Raw genomic sequence first — 14,011 nt, forward strand, 5'->3', positions numbered from 1 at the left:
GGCCAAATCTAATAAAGATAAAGCTTGATAAAGATAAATGTAAAGTCCTATATTTGTGCTCAAAAAGCCAAAGTCAAAAGTAGAAAGATGGGGATGGTGTACCCTAGGTAACAGTTTGTATAAAAAAAGATCAAAGGGTTCTTTCAGACTGCAAACTATGTGAAAAAAAACAACAACTGTATCAAACTGCAGTATTAAAAGGCAACCCCTAATCTAGTGGCTCCATTTAAAAAAAGAGGTAGTGTCTGGAATAGGGGCGGGGAATCTGAAGCCTCTATGGCTCTCTAGGTCCTCAAGTGTGGTCCTCTGACTGAATCCAAACTTCATAGAACAAATCCCCGTAATAAAAGTTATTTGTTCTGTAAAGCTTGGAATCAGTCAAAAGGCTGCACCTAAGAACCTAGAAGGCCACATGTGGCCTCAAGGCTTCAGATTCCCCACACCTGGTCCAGAACAAAGCAGGTGACCACCCTACTAACCTCAGCCTCCATTAGACCAAAAACAGAATATTTCACTCAGTGTGAAAGACGATACATCTTAGGAAAGAAGTGGAGAAACCAGAGTACATCCACCATTCAGAAGAGGGTGATCTGGATGATGAAGGGACTAGAAAATGTATGAAAAGAGGATCATCTGAAGAAAATGGTTATGTTTAACCTGGAGGAGATTTAGGTGGGACATGTATGACAGCCACAGTCTTTGAAGGGCTTTTACACAGAAGAGATAGAAGGCTTCTTTTACTTGTTCCCAAGAGGGAAGAACTAGGAATGGGAAGAAGCAGCAGAAATTATTTAGATTTAATGTGATGAAAACTTCCAAATAAACAAAGCTGTCCAGAAATTTTTCCCATCCCTTCTCTCCTGAGCACCAGTTTCACATTTCCAATTGCTTTTGGACATTTAATACTAATGTCCCAGAAGAACCTCAAATTTCTTATGTCCCAAAATGGAACTTATCATTTTCCTTCATACCAATCCCCTCTTCTGACCTTCATTCAATCAATCTAATAAACTTTTATTAAGCACCTACTATGTGCCATGGACTCTCCTAAGTGCTAGAAATACAAATATGAAAAAAAAGACAACCCTTTCTCTCAATAACACACAAAAGGAAGCTGGAAAGTGAAGAAGGTGGGGAGTGGTGCAGGACTGGGAGGTACCTGAGGCCACGGCTGGAAAAGTCAGAAAAGCCCCAGAGTAGTGCAGCCAGGTGAGAAATGAGGACATGTCTGAACTGAGCTTCCTCCTTAAATGGAGGGTTTGGAGTTCACTGCACCATCTTCAGATGTGCTGATTGCCCCCTATCTTCTTAAACACCCCAGTTCATAATCTTGGTGATATCCTTGATCGGTCCCCTATCCACGTATCCAATAAGTTGTAAATCTTGTCATTTCTATATGCACAAAGTACCTGTTATTCTTTCTGCTCACATAGTCAAGAGCTTAATTCAGGCCCTCATTACTTCTTACCTCTTTCACTGCAGTAGTCTACACTGGGTATTCCTGTCTCACAACTATTCCCTCTTCAATCCATCTTCCACATGAATGCCAAAGGGCTTTTTCTGAAGTACACCTCTGACCATGTCAACCCTCCCCCAGTTCATTAAATTCCAAGGTTTCTATTCCAGGGTTTCTCTACTGCCTCTAGAATCAAATATCCAATTCTTTGGCATTTAAAGGTCTTCATGACCATTTCCTTCCTACTTCTCCAGCACTCATGCATTGCTCCCTATTAAGCTCTTCAGACCAGCACACTGGCCTCCTTGCTGTGCCCCATAAACTCCTCCTTGTTTCTGCCTCTACAACTGACTCTTCTGTAGCCTTAAGGGCTAGGGTCGACTCCTCTAGTCTAGGTTACTTCTAGAAGGCAGAGAGCTTCAGTAGAAAGAGAACTGGATTAAGAACCAGGAAAACTGGGTTCAAGTCTTGCTTCTGCCCCTAATTCCATTCCAGAGAAATAAATTTTTACCTTTTTGTCCTCTGTTTCCATACTTGTTAAAGAAGTAGCATGAGATGATCTCTGAGATCCCTTTGGTGACACCAGTTTTGTAGGAAAATAAATGCTTCTTTTATTTCTTGGGAAAATAGCAATCTGGCAAATCAGGTGGGAAAGGATCTATTTTTTTTTTTTTATTTTAGAAGGTATGGTTGGGGCAGTGGAGAAAGAAAAGAATAAAGTTGATAACAGATTTCTAAATGGTCACTTTGTCTGTTTCCTCATCCATAAAATTATGATGTTGGACTATATGATCTGAAGTCCCTTTCTAGTTCTAAATCTACTTAACTACCTATAAAGTCACTATGAAACACTCTGGGAAGAATCATTTAAAAACTATAAAATGGAAGCTATTATTTTAAACTCACTTGTTTTACCCAACCAACTTCTCTCACCACTCCCCAATATAAGCCCAACTGTTCCCTCTAAGTAGTCTTCTCTATTATACCCAAAACACAATTCACTCTTCCCTCCCTCTGTGACTTTGCCAATATTATTCTCCTACTTTCTCTTTGAGTTCTACCAAATTATGCATCTGTCATAATCTAGCCATAAGAACTACTTTGTTTATATGAATTTTCCTGATTTACCATACCAAACAATGGCCTTTTTCTTAGCCTGAATTTCTTAAAACTGTATAATCTCTGTAAGGCTATTAATACTTGCCTAAGTCTTGTCTCTATAAGGAGTTTATAAGCTTCTCAAGGCCAAGCAAAGACTATGACCAATACTGGGTTTTGTTCCTTAATACTTTGTTCAGATGATTAATAAATGCCTTCCATTAATTGCTTGTGTCAGCCAAACTACAGATGTAATATTTCTTTCTGAAAAAGTGACCTGGGAACTCACTTAGGTAATAGCAATCTGCAAATAATATATGTAAGTTAGGGTTTTTTGTCTTTTTATGACTCCCAGTTTGAATTATTTAGCCACTTATTGCTATCTAATCCTTTTACGCCAATTGTAGCTAAGGGGATTCTTTGTCTTTGAGCATATTAAGCTCATATTAGTGCATTCATTCATTCAGATTAGTGCTTACTTGACACAATGAGAACACAGAACCACTCAGTTTGAAGTATATGAAGAGTTATGAGGAAACAGATTAGAAAAATAAAAAATACACTAAGAGAAGAGGACGAAGACCTGGGGTTATCTTTGATTTGATTTCTATATAGCCTGTATATGCCTATATACATCTTTTCCACTAGGATATAAGCCCCTTGAGGACAGGGACTATTCTGTTTTTATAACAAACAAAATGTGATAGTTCTAATAGTCCATATCTTATCTTTTTCTTCTTTTGGCAACAGGGACAAGGCTGGAGCATGCAAAGACATGGTATCTGAGGGATAGTGTTGTCAGGGAGATTGGGGGAAAAAATGGAAAATGAAAGCTACTGAAAACAAACTTTTACAACTCCAAATCTTCTTTGAATTGGCCCAGTTTACATTCAGTTGTTGTCAACAAAGAAGAGCGGTCATGGCTATTTTTGTCCTCTACATATACATAGCTCATCAGAAATCATGTTGTATGGCAATCCCAACACTGCTTTGCACAGTGAGTCATTTTTTACTTAACAATATAGACTCAATCATGGAATAATTTCAATTTCCAGAGTATTCACTAATTGATGTATCGTAGTATCTACAAAGACTCAGCCATTGTTTGATGCTATAATTCAAATCAATTTTTTGGCAGACATGAAACATTGCAACTCTTGGTATATTCATAATGGTTTCAAAGGCCCATCATGACTTAATAAATATAACTTTTATGGGTTGTTTATCTTCTGAGACAAAAATAAGTAGTTGAAAGGCTTCTGAACCTCTGCAGGATCAGATAAGTTTCAAAATGGACAATGTAAGCAAATTCACATTAGTAGGTCAACTGAATTTACCTAAGTACCACAAACCATCTCTTTACTAGTGTTCCTCTAGTATAGAGTTGCATCTAGTAGTACTTAGTTTACAGATACAGAAATGAAAATGCTTGATAAAATAAAATGACACAATTTCTTAAGAAATTTTCTATGCAAAAGGCATTGGGTTTTTTTAAATGGCCTTTAATGAAAACATCCAGTTGAACAAACATTAATCAGCATTACCTCAGGCAGAACACTAGGCTGGATGATGGGAAAGATACATAGGTTAGACAAGATACAGTATCTGTCCTCATGGAGCTTAAGACCATGGATCTAGAGAAAAGTATACTGGAATATTCATGGACTTTAGTGGAATATATATTTTGAAGATGTGAAAGAGATATGGTAACTATAGCCATATAATAAGCATGCAAGAATAATCACAGTAATTCTTACCTTAGTCTTTCCAAGCTGCCACTCACTGTTGGTATCATCATAGTGATGAAGAAGGACAGCGCACTTTCCTTTGACATCTTCAGGAAGACTCAGATTTCTCATCAGTACTTTATACCTGTGAGGCACATTCCCTATTTAGTTGTGTAATGAATTTCCCTTAACTTTTTGTTCTCTAAAACCTCCTGTAAATAATAGGATACAATGTACCTCAACGGTCTAACAGAACCCTTACCTTTTACAAAAATCCTGAAAGGGTCTTCGGATAGGAAACCCAGCTTTTCTTATTCTCACAGTCTCCAGCATCCCAGAATATTTCAGTTGGTTAAGCACTAATGCTTGATCAAACTGATCCGGCATCTAAAGAGAAATGAGGAAACTTTAAATAAGGTACTACTAGAATATTTTTAAAAGTATTTTTCCTCCAGAACCTCAGAGAGATATCAGGACACCATCTTTTGGTATCTGCAACCTAATATTAATCTTTGTCACTACAGACAAGGAAACTGTAGCCCAATGGGATCATCTGTCTTCTGTGCCCAGGGTCACAGTAGTGATCAGTGGGGAGGTTAGAAAGAGGAAAAAGGACATTAAAGTATTTCTCAATTTCCGGCCCGTTAACCAACCTACCTATTAATTTCAAGTTAATTACAGTTATCTATATAGAGAGTATGAGAAGAAAGTAACATGTTTATGTAATTAAAGGCATAAGAAATCAAGTCAAAAGACTTACAATTAAAAAAAAAGAATTTCCCCTCATCTTTCCAGTTACTAAAACACATCCTAAATTCTGACCAAATAATATTTCTTTAGCATGAAGCAGATGAGGCAGGCAAGCTAAGTGCCACACTTACAGTGTCTTAGCCACTGGTTTTGTCTAATCAGCCTTTCCCTTTCATTTCATTGGTATCTTGCCATCTTAGTAAACTCTTTATAAAGAGGGCTATGGGGTGGCCCATAAACAGCTTTAAAAGTATGAAAAATACAGAAAAGGTTCATTCTCTGTTCCTAAAGAGAAAATCTGTTTAGTTTATCAGCCAGTCAACACAAAGCTAGACTTAAAACTACTTATACATACAACTTTTCCAAAGGCAAAGATAATAAAAAAATGAGTCGATGTTTCAGATGAAAAAATACAAGTTCTTCAACTAGTAGAATGTTACATTTCAAAGAAGTCCTTGTCTTGCAAAACCAAAAAGAAAAACAGTCTATTTTAAGAAGAGTAGTCATCTGGGCCCCACAGTTTTTACTCTAAATTATTTAAAATAGGCTTAGCCAATGGAAGAAAGAGCTAGAAACATAATTATTATCTTATAACTTAGGAGTCTAAATAGATCTCCCTAATAGTTGTTTTTTTAAAAAATCTTATTTTGTAATACCAAATATCACACATCAAATCATATCTAACAAACTATCTTGTTCTTAAGATTACTATGAAATGCTTAACTGATTAGATATATCTAATGTTTTCATTAGAAAATTTAATGTGACCAGAAAGTTATTTATATAGAAAAATCATACTGCCTATTTACCGAAATAAAAATTATTTATCTCAAGAATAGCACAGCTTTTAAAATAAATTGATGGATCAAGTATAAGTAAGGCTAGCCCATTTTATTAACTTTAAATTCAAACAAACCTTTCAAAAAAGTAAAGATAATAAACCTGATATTCAAATTCTTTAGAATAAACTGTCTTGGGCTTGGAAAGACTCTATACCTGACTCATACCAGGAAAAAAAGCTCACCATTCACTAATTTTCTCTTTTCTTCCATTCTGCTTTTCCTTGCTTAACAGTCAAAAGGAGTTCTGCAATTACTTAGCTGCAGAACTGTGAAAACAAACTTAAACAAACTACTCTCACCAACTTCATATATAAAGCTCAGAACCACCATCTTACCTTCTCCTAGGTAGTCGCTACCGCCTTCTGTTTGGCTCTCCAGCCAAAATTCATATGGAAAACAACAGCTACACACTGACCTTTTCCCCAGGGCTAAAGACACTGAACAATAATGAACACCATTCCTGTGCTTTAAAAAGTGCTCAGTCACCATGGCAACCCCTCCCTTTCTGGGGATAATTAGTGTGGTGTGGTTGTAGGATTTGATACAGGACAGAGAGATTCTGCTACCAAACACTATGGCTACTTCCAATCTCCCATTGAGACTGTGTTTCTGTCCCCTTTCACAATAATTTTACCAGAGAAGTGAGGAGAAGGGTCTGTAGGTTGATTGTCACTGTGGGCAACATACATTATAATCATGGCAGAAATATTCCATTTCTAATAGCAGTGTTCTTTCTAATCTCAACTTTTTCCCCCCAGTGAACTTAATGTTGAAAGAAAACACAGTTGGAGCCAGAACAAGGAGCAACTTAAAAGCACTTGGTCTTTCAAAACTTCTCAGCTGTGCTTTGGTCTTGACTGGTAACTAGTTTTTTTCAGAACAGGAGGTTCAACTAAAGAAAAGTCTCCAGCAGAGAGCAAACATGGAGTTTTAGATGGGGACAAATGGGTTAGGTTTTGGAGGGGATGGCTGCAGGGAAAGCAGATATTCACTAGCTTCAAGTTTCAAGTGTATATAACAAATATCCTTTAGTGCTGATTTCCACCCTCTCTGGATTGTCTGGTATCCTGAATTTCAAGTCACCCGGGGCTTTCAACCAGATAGACTGCAAAAATATATATGAAGCTCACAGGCATTAAACAGCAAACCAAATCCTAATTTTAGGTTCCCTCGGGTGACTTGGGCCTAAGAAGTCTTTTTTCCCCCTGGTCTTCTTATGAAGGACTTGATTTCAGTCAAATTTCCATTAGATAAAGTACTGCCCATTTATTAGCACTATGCTTTATAAATAAAGCAAAGCTTAATGTGTATTATCTACACCATTTTCTCACTTCCATGAACAAGATTCAAATTCTGTGATTTAAATGAAAATGCTTCACTCAAATTGCTGTTTGCTTTGAAATTTTATCTCTATACATATTAACTCAATAAGTCAGAGGAATTCATTTAAGTCTTACATAAGACATATCCTTATCACTATGCAAAATCCACTGTGAAGCAAATAAGAATAAGAAATATTGCATTTAGTAAGGAAAACTGCTACCTGTACCTTGTATGTGTCAAATTTAGGGGGAGTGGAGGAAGTGGAATTAACTATGACTGAGAAACTAACCTTACTATGAAATAATACTTTTGTTTCCTAATAATATACACTCAATTCCAAATACATTCTCATGTGAAAGGCTAGCCATTCTGGAAAAAATTATTCCAAAGATACCAGCTCCTAAGCCTAAGCTTTTCTAAGTCTTTAAAAACAAAGTTTCATTAAGAAAAGTGCCTTCTCCATTAACTGGCTGAAAAATGTCTTCCAATGTCTACATTTTTCCCTCTGGCTCTAACACAGGAACTATTAGACATCTTCAAGGGAGCTACCCCTATCCAGCTTCAGCTCTATCAGGGCGGTTATTAAATATTATCAGATGAACCCTGTGCTTTAAATGGTTTTTAGCCCTGCTCATTAAGGAGGCTATGTCATTTTCTTGACATTCAAAGCACTGGGCAGAATAATTAGGCCAGTAAGGAGGACATCCCATACTCACAGGACATACCTTCCATGTGCTCCAGACAAGGGGCACTTAGGGGTCTTGAATCACTTGTGGAAAGGAGGCAGAAATGAAACCTCTCTTTGCTCTGGCCTCAGGGGAAAGGGGGGAGGAAGAGGAGAGCCTTGGGGGAGAGACAGTGGAAGAAGAGAATGGTCACATGACTCCCAGGGAGGCAAGGAGAAAGCACAGGGTTCAAACCCTATGCTTCTCTACACTAAATAAGGCCGTCAAGCTGAGCAAACAAGCAATCAATTCACAAACACTCATGTACTGCCTACTGTGTGCCAGGCATAGGGTACACAGAAGCAGGGAGTGAAGCAACATCTAGGTTCAAGGAACTCATCAGGGGTGGGGTTGGTGAGCAAGAAAACCAGTACCTCTAAAAATACAGATGGCCTAAATAAAGGGAATGAATACAACTATATATAAAGGAGTTAAATATAAGGTAGTCTGGAAAGAAGGGCACCAGTAGTTGGAAGAAATCAGGAAGGTCTTCCTGCATAAGATGGTGCACCTTAAGTGTGATCTTGGCGGTTCCTAAAACCCTTTCAAGGAGTCCTAGAAATCAAATTATGAATACAGCTAAATGGTACCCTTTAAGTCTCAACTAAAATCCCACTTTCTACTAGAAGCTTTCCCTAAACCCTTTTAATTACATTATCTTCCCTCTTTTAATTATTTCCTATTTATCTTGTATAGAATTTGCCTTGTGAATGTATGTATGTATACACACACACACACACACACATGTTTGCTTACATATTATCTTCCCCTATTAGATTATAAGCTACTTGGGGACAACGACCACCTTTCATCTGTTTTTGTATTCCTAGTGCTTAACAGACTTCCTGGGACATACAAGGTGCTTAATTAATATTTACTGAATTGAATTATTGAATAGTATTGTGCAGTGGATTGAACACTAGGCCTGGATTAAGGAAAACCTGAGTTCAAATTCAGCTGCAGATGGTTATTATGTGTATGGTCCTGGGCAAGTCATTTAACTCTCTCTTTGCTTCAATTTCTTCATCTGCAAAATAAGGATGAGAGTAATAGCACCTATTTCCCCAGGCTGCTGTGAGGACCAAAATGATAAACTATCTGTAAAGTGCTTAGCACAGTGCTTTGCAGATGAGTCCTTAAAAAATGGTTGCTCCCCTCCTTCCTACCAAGAGGGTATTTTCCTATTAAAATACTATTCCCTATATATCTGCCCAAGGCTGGAGTTTGTTTATAAACTTTAACCAAAACAATATATCACAACAGATTGAATATAGAAGAAAATCCAGACATTAAAGATATTTACAAAAATATTTAAAACAATGCCACATGTATTTTGGTCTTGAAAAATTTGTTTTTTATAAAAGTGTTATTTTATTAACAGGTAATGGTTATATTGTTATAAACAAATACATATTTCTAAAATATTAATAACTATTTTATTTTCTAATGATAAATACATATATAGTACACTGCAGTCTTCAATATTTTTAAATATAATTGATCTTATAATATAAAGGGGTCCTGAGGACTAAAAAGTTGGAAAACTGCAGGCTTAAAGGAAAGGGGACTCTATGAAGTGGAAGGAAGGAGGCAGTGTATTCCAGGCATGGGGGATGGCTAATACAGGGGCAAACAGAGTGTGATCCTGAGGGTCCCTAAAGGGTGATGAAGTGTTTTAAGTGAGGAACAGAAAAGGACTGATGTCCAGTGAGGCTGGAAAGATAGACTTGGGGCAGTTTTATAGGGCATTAAAAGTTAAAATGAGGAATTTATATTTTATTGTGAGGTAATAAGTCACTGGAGTTTAACTGAGAAGGAGAGACATATAGACAAATCTTTACTTATGGAAAAATCGCTTAGATTTCTCTATGTAGAATGGACTACAGTGAGAAGAAAACTGAGGCAGGGAGACCAATTAGGAGGCTGATGCAGTAATTTAGAAAAGAGAAGGGTCTGTGGTTTGCTTGGTTGGGTTGGGTTTTTTTTTGGTGGAAAGGAGTCAAATAGTGTCATGACAGTAGAAACGACACAATGCGGCAACTGCCTGGATATGAAGGATGAGGACAGCGAGGAGTCAAAACTAATCCTGAGGAAATAGACTTGACTTACTGGCGAGATGATGGTACCTTTGGCAGAAATAGGAAAATTTGGAAGAGGAGAGGGTTTGGGAATGGGGGTGGGGAAGGAAGATAACGAATTCAATTTTGGACATTAAGATTCAGTGTTATCTGATGGTGACAATAGATAGCGGGCCGAGCATGTGTATACACTGCTGAATATGCTTATGACTCTTTTTTGCTTACACAGACCAGAGGAATACAAATGGAAATTTCAAACTACGTCTAACAAACAGAAAAACTTTACATCTCTAACTGCCAATCCAGTCTGAAGAACCTTACCGCTGCAGCTCTTACCTCTGATACTGAGAACCTGTGGATCTTTAGCAAGTCACTTAATCTCTCTAGGCCTCAGTTTACTTACCTGAAAAAAGTCTGGGGCCAGACTAGATGGCCTTACAGGTCCCTTCCAAAGTCCACATCTATAATCCTATTATGTCCATAAATTTAAAAAAATAGCATTATTAACATATTGGGCTCTGGTTTTTTTCATTCCTGGTTCCAAGGTGAGATATTTCATTAAATATTTCTGCTGTAATTATAAGTCTGGTAATTTACAGTGTTTTTGAAGGTTAAACTCATCTCTAAATTCATCACCATGATGCTAACTTGAGCTTGGCTGACACTTGAACTTGTTTCCCTTCGTCCCTCCACTGTGAGCCCCTACTCCCCTGTTTTTCTGCCTCCTTTCCTGTTGCCTCTCTCCATTAGACTGTGTGCTCTTTGAAGGCAGAGGCTGTCTTTCTTTTTATTAATTAGCACTTAGTGGGTACTTAATAATACAATGTTTATTGGATTAGACTGAAGTTCTTAGATTAGAGATCTTAGAGGTCTCTTATTTGCTCTAAGAGTTCTTAGATAAGAACTTAGGAAAGTTCTTCAAATATTAAGTCTTATGTTTCACACTAGGGAGCAAATTTCAGCATAGATAAATGCTGTCATTAGAAGAAGTTAGTTTACTATTAACTGATAAAAGAGAAGGGTAGATAGTTCATTAGCTAATTTTTCTACCTGGCTATAAACCCTGCCTGGCACTAATACTTTTAATGTGGCCCATGTAACTTTGGTATAGCAGCTCTTTATGCCTTCAAAAGAGAACAATATATAAAACTAGCACACATATCTTAATGTTTGATGTTCTTTCTAATGGAAACAAATTCTTGGAAAATTTTGGCTTTGGAATAATCCATAGGGAACAAAAGTTGCAGACAAATATAAAGCAATAAGAAAAATGGTGTATATATAAAACACATTGCCAAAGTGATTTTCCTAAAGTGTAGGTCTGACCATGTTACTCTCCAATAAACTCAAATGGATCACTATTACCTCTAATATCAAATATAAACTCCTCTGTTTGGCATCACCTACTGATTGTTATAACCATGATTATAATACCCAGCCCCTGTGCATTCCATATAGAGACCAACCAAACTGGCCTTCTTACAGTCTCATTACACAGTATCCCCTTTGATGTACTCTGTTGTACATGTAACACATGCCACTCTTATCTCCCATCTCAAGGCATTCTTTCATCTCCATCTCTGGTTTCTTTCAAAACAACTCAAGCACCATCTTCTACATCCTCTAGGTACTAGGGCTTTCTCCTGTCAAATAACTTCATAATTTTTTATATACATTTCCTATATGCTTATGTGTGTACATATTTGTAGGAATCCTGATATAATTTAAGCTCCTTGGGGGCAAGGACTATCATTTTTATCTTTTCTGTCTTCACTGCCTAATGGTGCCTGGCACTGTGTTTCATTAAATGAATGTAAAGCACTGTGGGTATGCTATTACTCATGATGTGCCCTGTTTGCAAAAAGGTGTTTTTTTTCCCTTAATTGAACAGATACATTGTTATATAGCCTTTTTCCAAATTATGAGTTTTAAAAATTTTAAAGGTAACCTACACGGCCATTTGGTGTTTGTGAGCATAAGACATGGTCTCTGCTCTTAAGGATCTTATACTTAAGAAGCTTTAATCTACATAAGTAGAATTTACAAAATAAAGCTTGTTCAATGTGGATTTATAAAGAAGGAGATATTATAAAATAATAAAGAAAAGTCATCTTTTTAAGATATAATCTTATTAAGGTATTACTGAATATATTACAAAAATCCTCAATCTTTGTGACTAAAGATTTTTGGGGGGCTAACCTAGATTTATAGTAATATTTATCAAGGCAACCATCTTTCTGCATAGGTCAACTTTGAATCCCTCCTCAATGCAATAAATTCAAGTAACACTGAATCAAAGAACAAGTACCTAAAACCAATTAAAAACAAAAATAACTGGATAAGTTAAATAGCTATGGTTCAGAAATGTGGTTCTAACAGCACAAGTGGAGAAACTTTACTAATACTCACAGAGAGGTATAAATCAAGAATGCCATGTTTGCATGTTCCCTTGCACATACTCACATGTATAGAGTGCTTAATTTTTTACAAAGAATTTTCCTCACAACCAACTGGCCATGAATGAAGTAGGCAAGATGTATATTATTATCCCCATTTTTCAGATGAGGAAACAGTCTCAAAGAGGTTAAATGATTTACACATGATTACATAGTTAGCACCTATATTCCAGAGTTGTTGTGAGGAGAAAAAAATGAGACAATATTTGTAAAGCACATTGGAAAATCTAAGTACTATGGAAATGCTCAGTGGTGGAGGCAGAAAAAGAACAATATACAAAGCTGTTCACTGTTCAGCTTTTTTTTTTTTTCAGACGTTACAAGGTGTGTGTATATATATATATATCTGATCAAACATAGATCTCAGAAAAAAGCACAGGCTTCTATCCTAAGAAGGCAATGGAGTAATGGAACAATTGTATAAAATGATTATCAAAAAATTTAGGCAAAAAAACTGAATAAAAGGAATCATTGCCAAATGATTGTCCCCAGATTTTTAGACTCTAGAGAGTCTACTCTCTAAAATTCTCTCTAGAATCTACTGTTATAAGAAGGAGCAACTTTTTTTTTTAAGGTGGTATAACAAAAAGAATGCTGGGCTCGGAGTAAGGAGGGCCTGAGTTCGAAGGTTACCCCAGATACGTAATGGCTGTGTGATCTCAGGCAAGTTACTTGATTTCTCTCACCCTCAATTCTTCACTTGTAAAATGGGAACTGTACTAACTGAGAAGACAACCGTGAGGATTAAATGCAATAATATATATAAAATGCTTTGCAGATGTTAGGGGGCTACGTAAACGTCAGCATGAACTTCGGAACAAAATGAAGTCTGACATAAGATCCCTGGTTGGTGACTAATTTACTAAACCTTGGGAGACTGTACAATTTACATGAAATAGGCAGACTGGAATAGTCAGATTGGAATCTGACTTGAATGAATTACTTTCTGGACTTTAAAATGCACCAGAATATATTGGATCGAACCTAAACAAAACCTAGCCATCCTTTTCCTAAAACTTCTACAAAGATGTCATTCAACTTCCCTCAATTTATGATGTGAAAATTGAGGCCTAGGGAAGCAAAGTATCTTCCCAAATGACACACAGCTAATCAGTGAAATAGATGAACTCACTGTCCATGCTATGAGATCACATTTAGACCTGGGCAGAACCTCGGAGTGTGTTGCAGGATGTTAGGATCAGAGATTTAGAGCAGTAAGAGATCTTAGATGTCATGAAGTCAAAAACTCTCCTTTTAGAGACGATGAAGCTGAGGTCAAGGGAGGGGCAATGACTTGTGCCAATGTCTTATAAGTACATATCAGAGTTGGGATGTGAATGAAGTCTACTGATGACATGAGATTCTTACTATGATTCATTTCCAAATTCCAGTCTAATGCTCTTTCTCTTGTACCATGTACATATTTAAGTCTAATCAAAAATAATACCTAGTCGTCCATCAAAGAAAATGTAAAATGAAGAGTATTTCATTTGGCATATAACTCTGCACAAGTTATAACCTTTTCCATACTCAGTTTCTTCATCTTAAAATGGTGA

General features: G+C 36.7%; 1 protein-coding gene across 1 annotated transcript in view; it reads right to left on the reverse strand.

Annotated features, from left to right (window-relative positions):
* The window catches only part of MYO10 (myosin X), a 254,020-nt gene that overhangs the window by 40,941 nt on the left and 199,068 nt on the right, over positions 1 to 14,011 (reverse strand). The window contains exons 20-21 of the mRNA XM_072605464.1: positions 4,544 to 4,668; positions 4,312 to 4,426 (exon numbers count right to left, since the gene is read on the reverse strand). Coding sequence (XP_072461565.1) covers positions 4,312 to 4,426; positions 4,544 to 4,668 — 240 coding nt within the window. The remainder of the gene's footprint in view (positions 1 to 4,311; positions 4,427 to 4,543; positions 4,669 to 14,011) is intronic.

This window comes from Notamacropus eugenii, chromosome 4 (assembly GCF_028372415.1).
Source record: "Notamacropus eugenii isolate mMacEug1 chromosome 4, mMacEug1.pri_v2, whole genome shotgun sequence".
In the NCBI taxonomy this organism is placed as follows: domain Eukaryota; kingdom Metazoa; phylum Chordata; class Mammalia; order Diprotodontia; family Macropodidae; genus Notamacropus; species Notamacropus eugenii.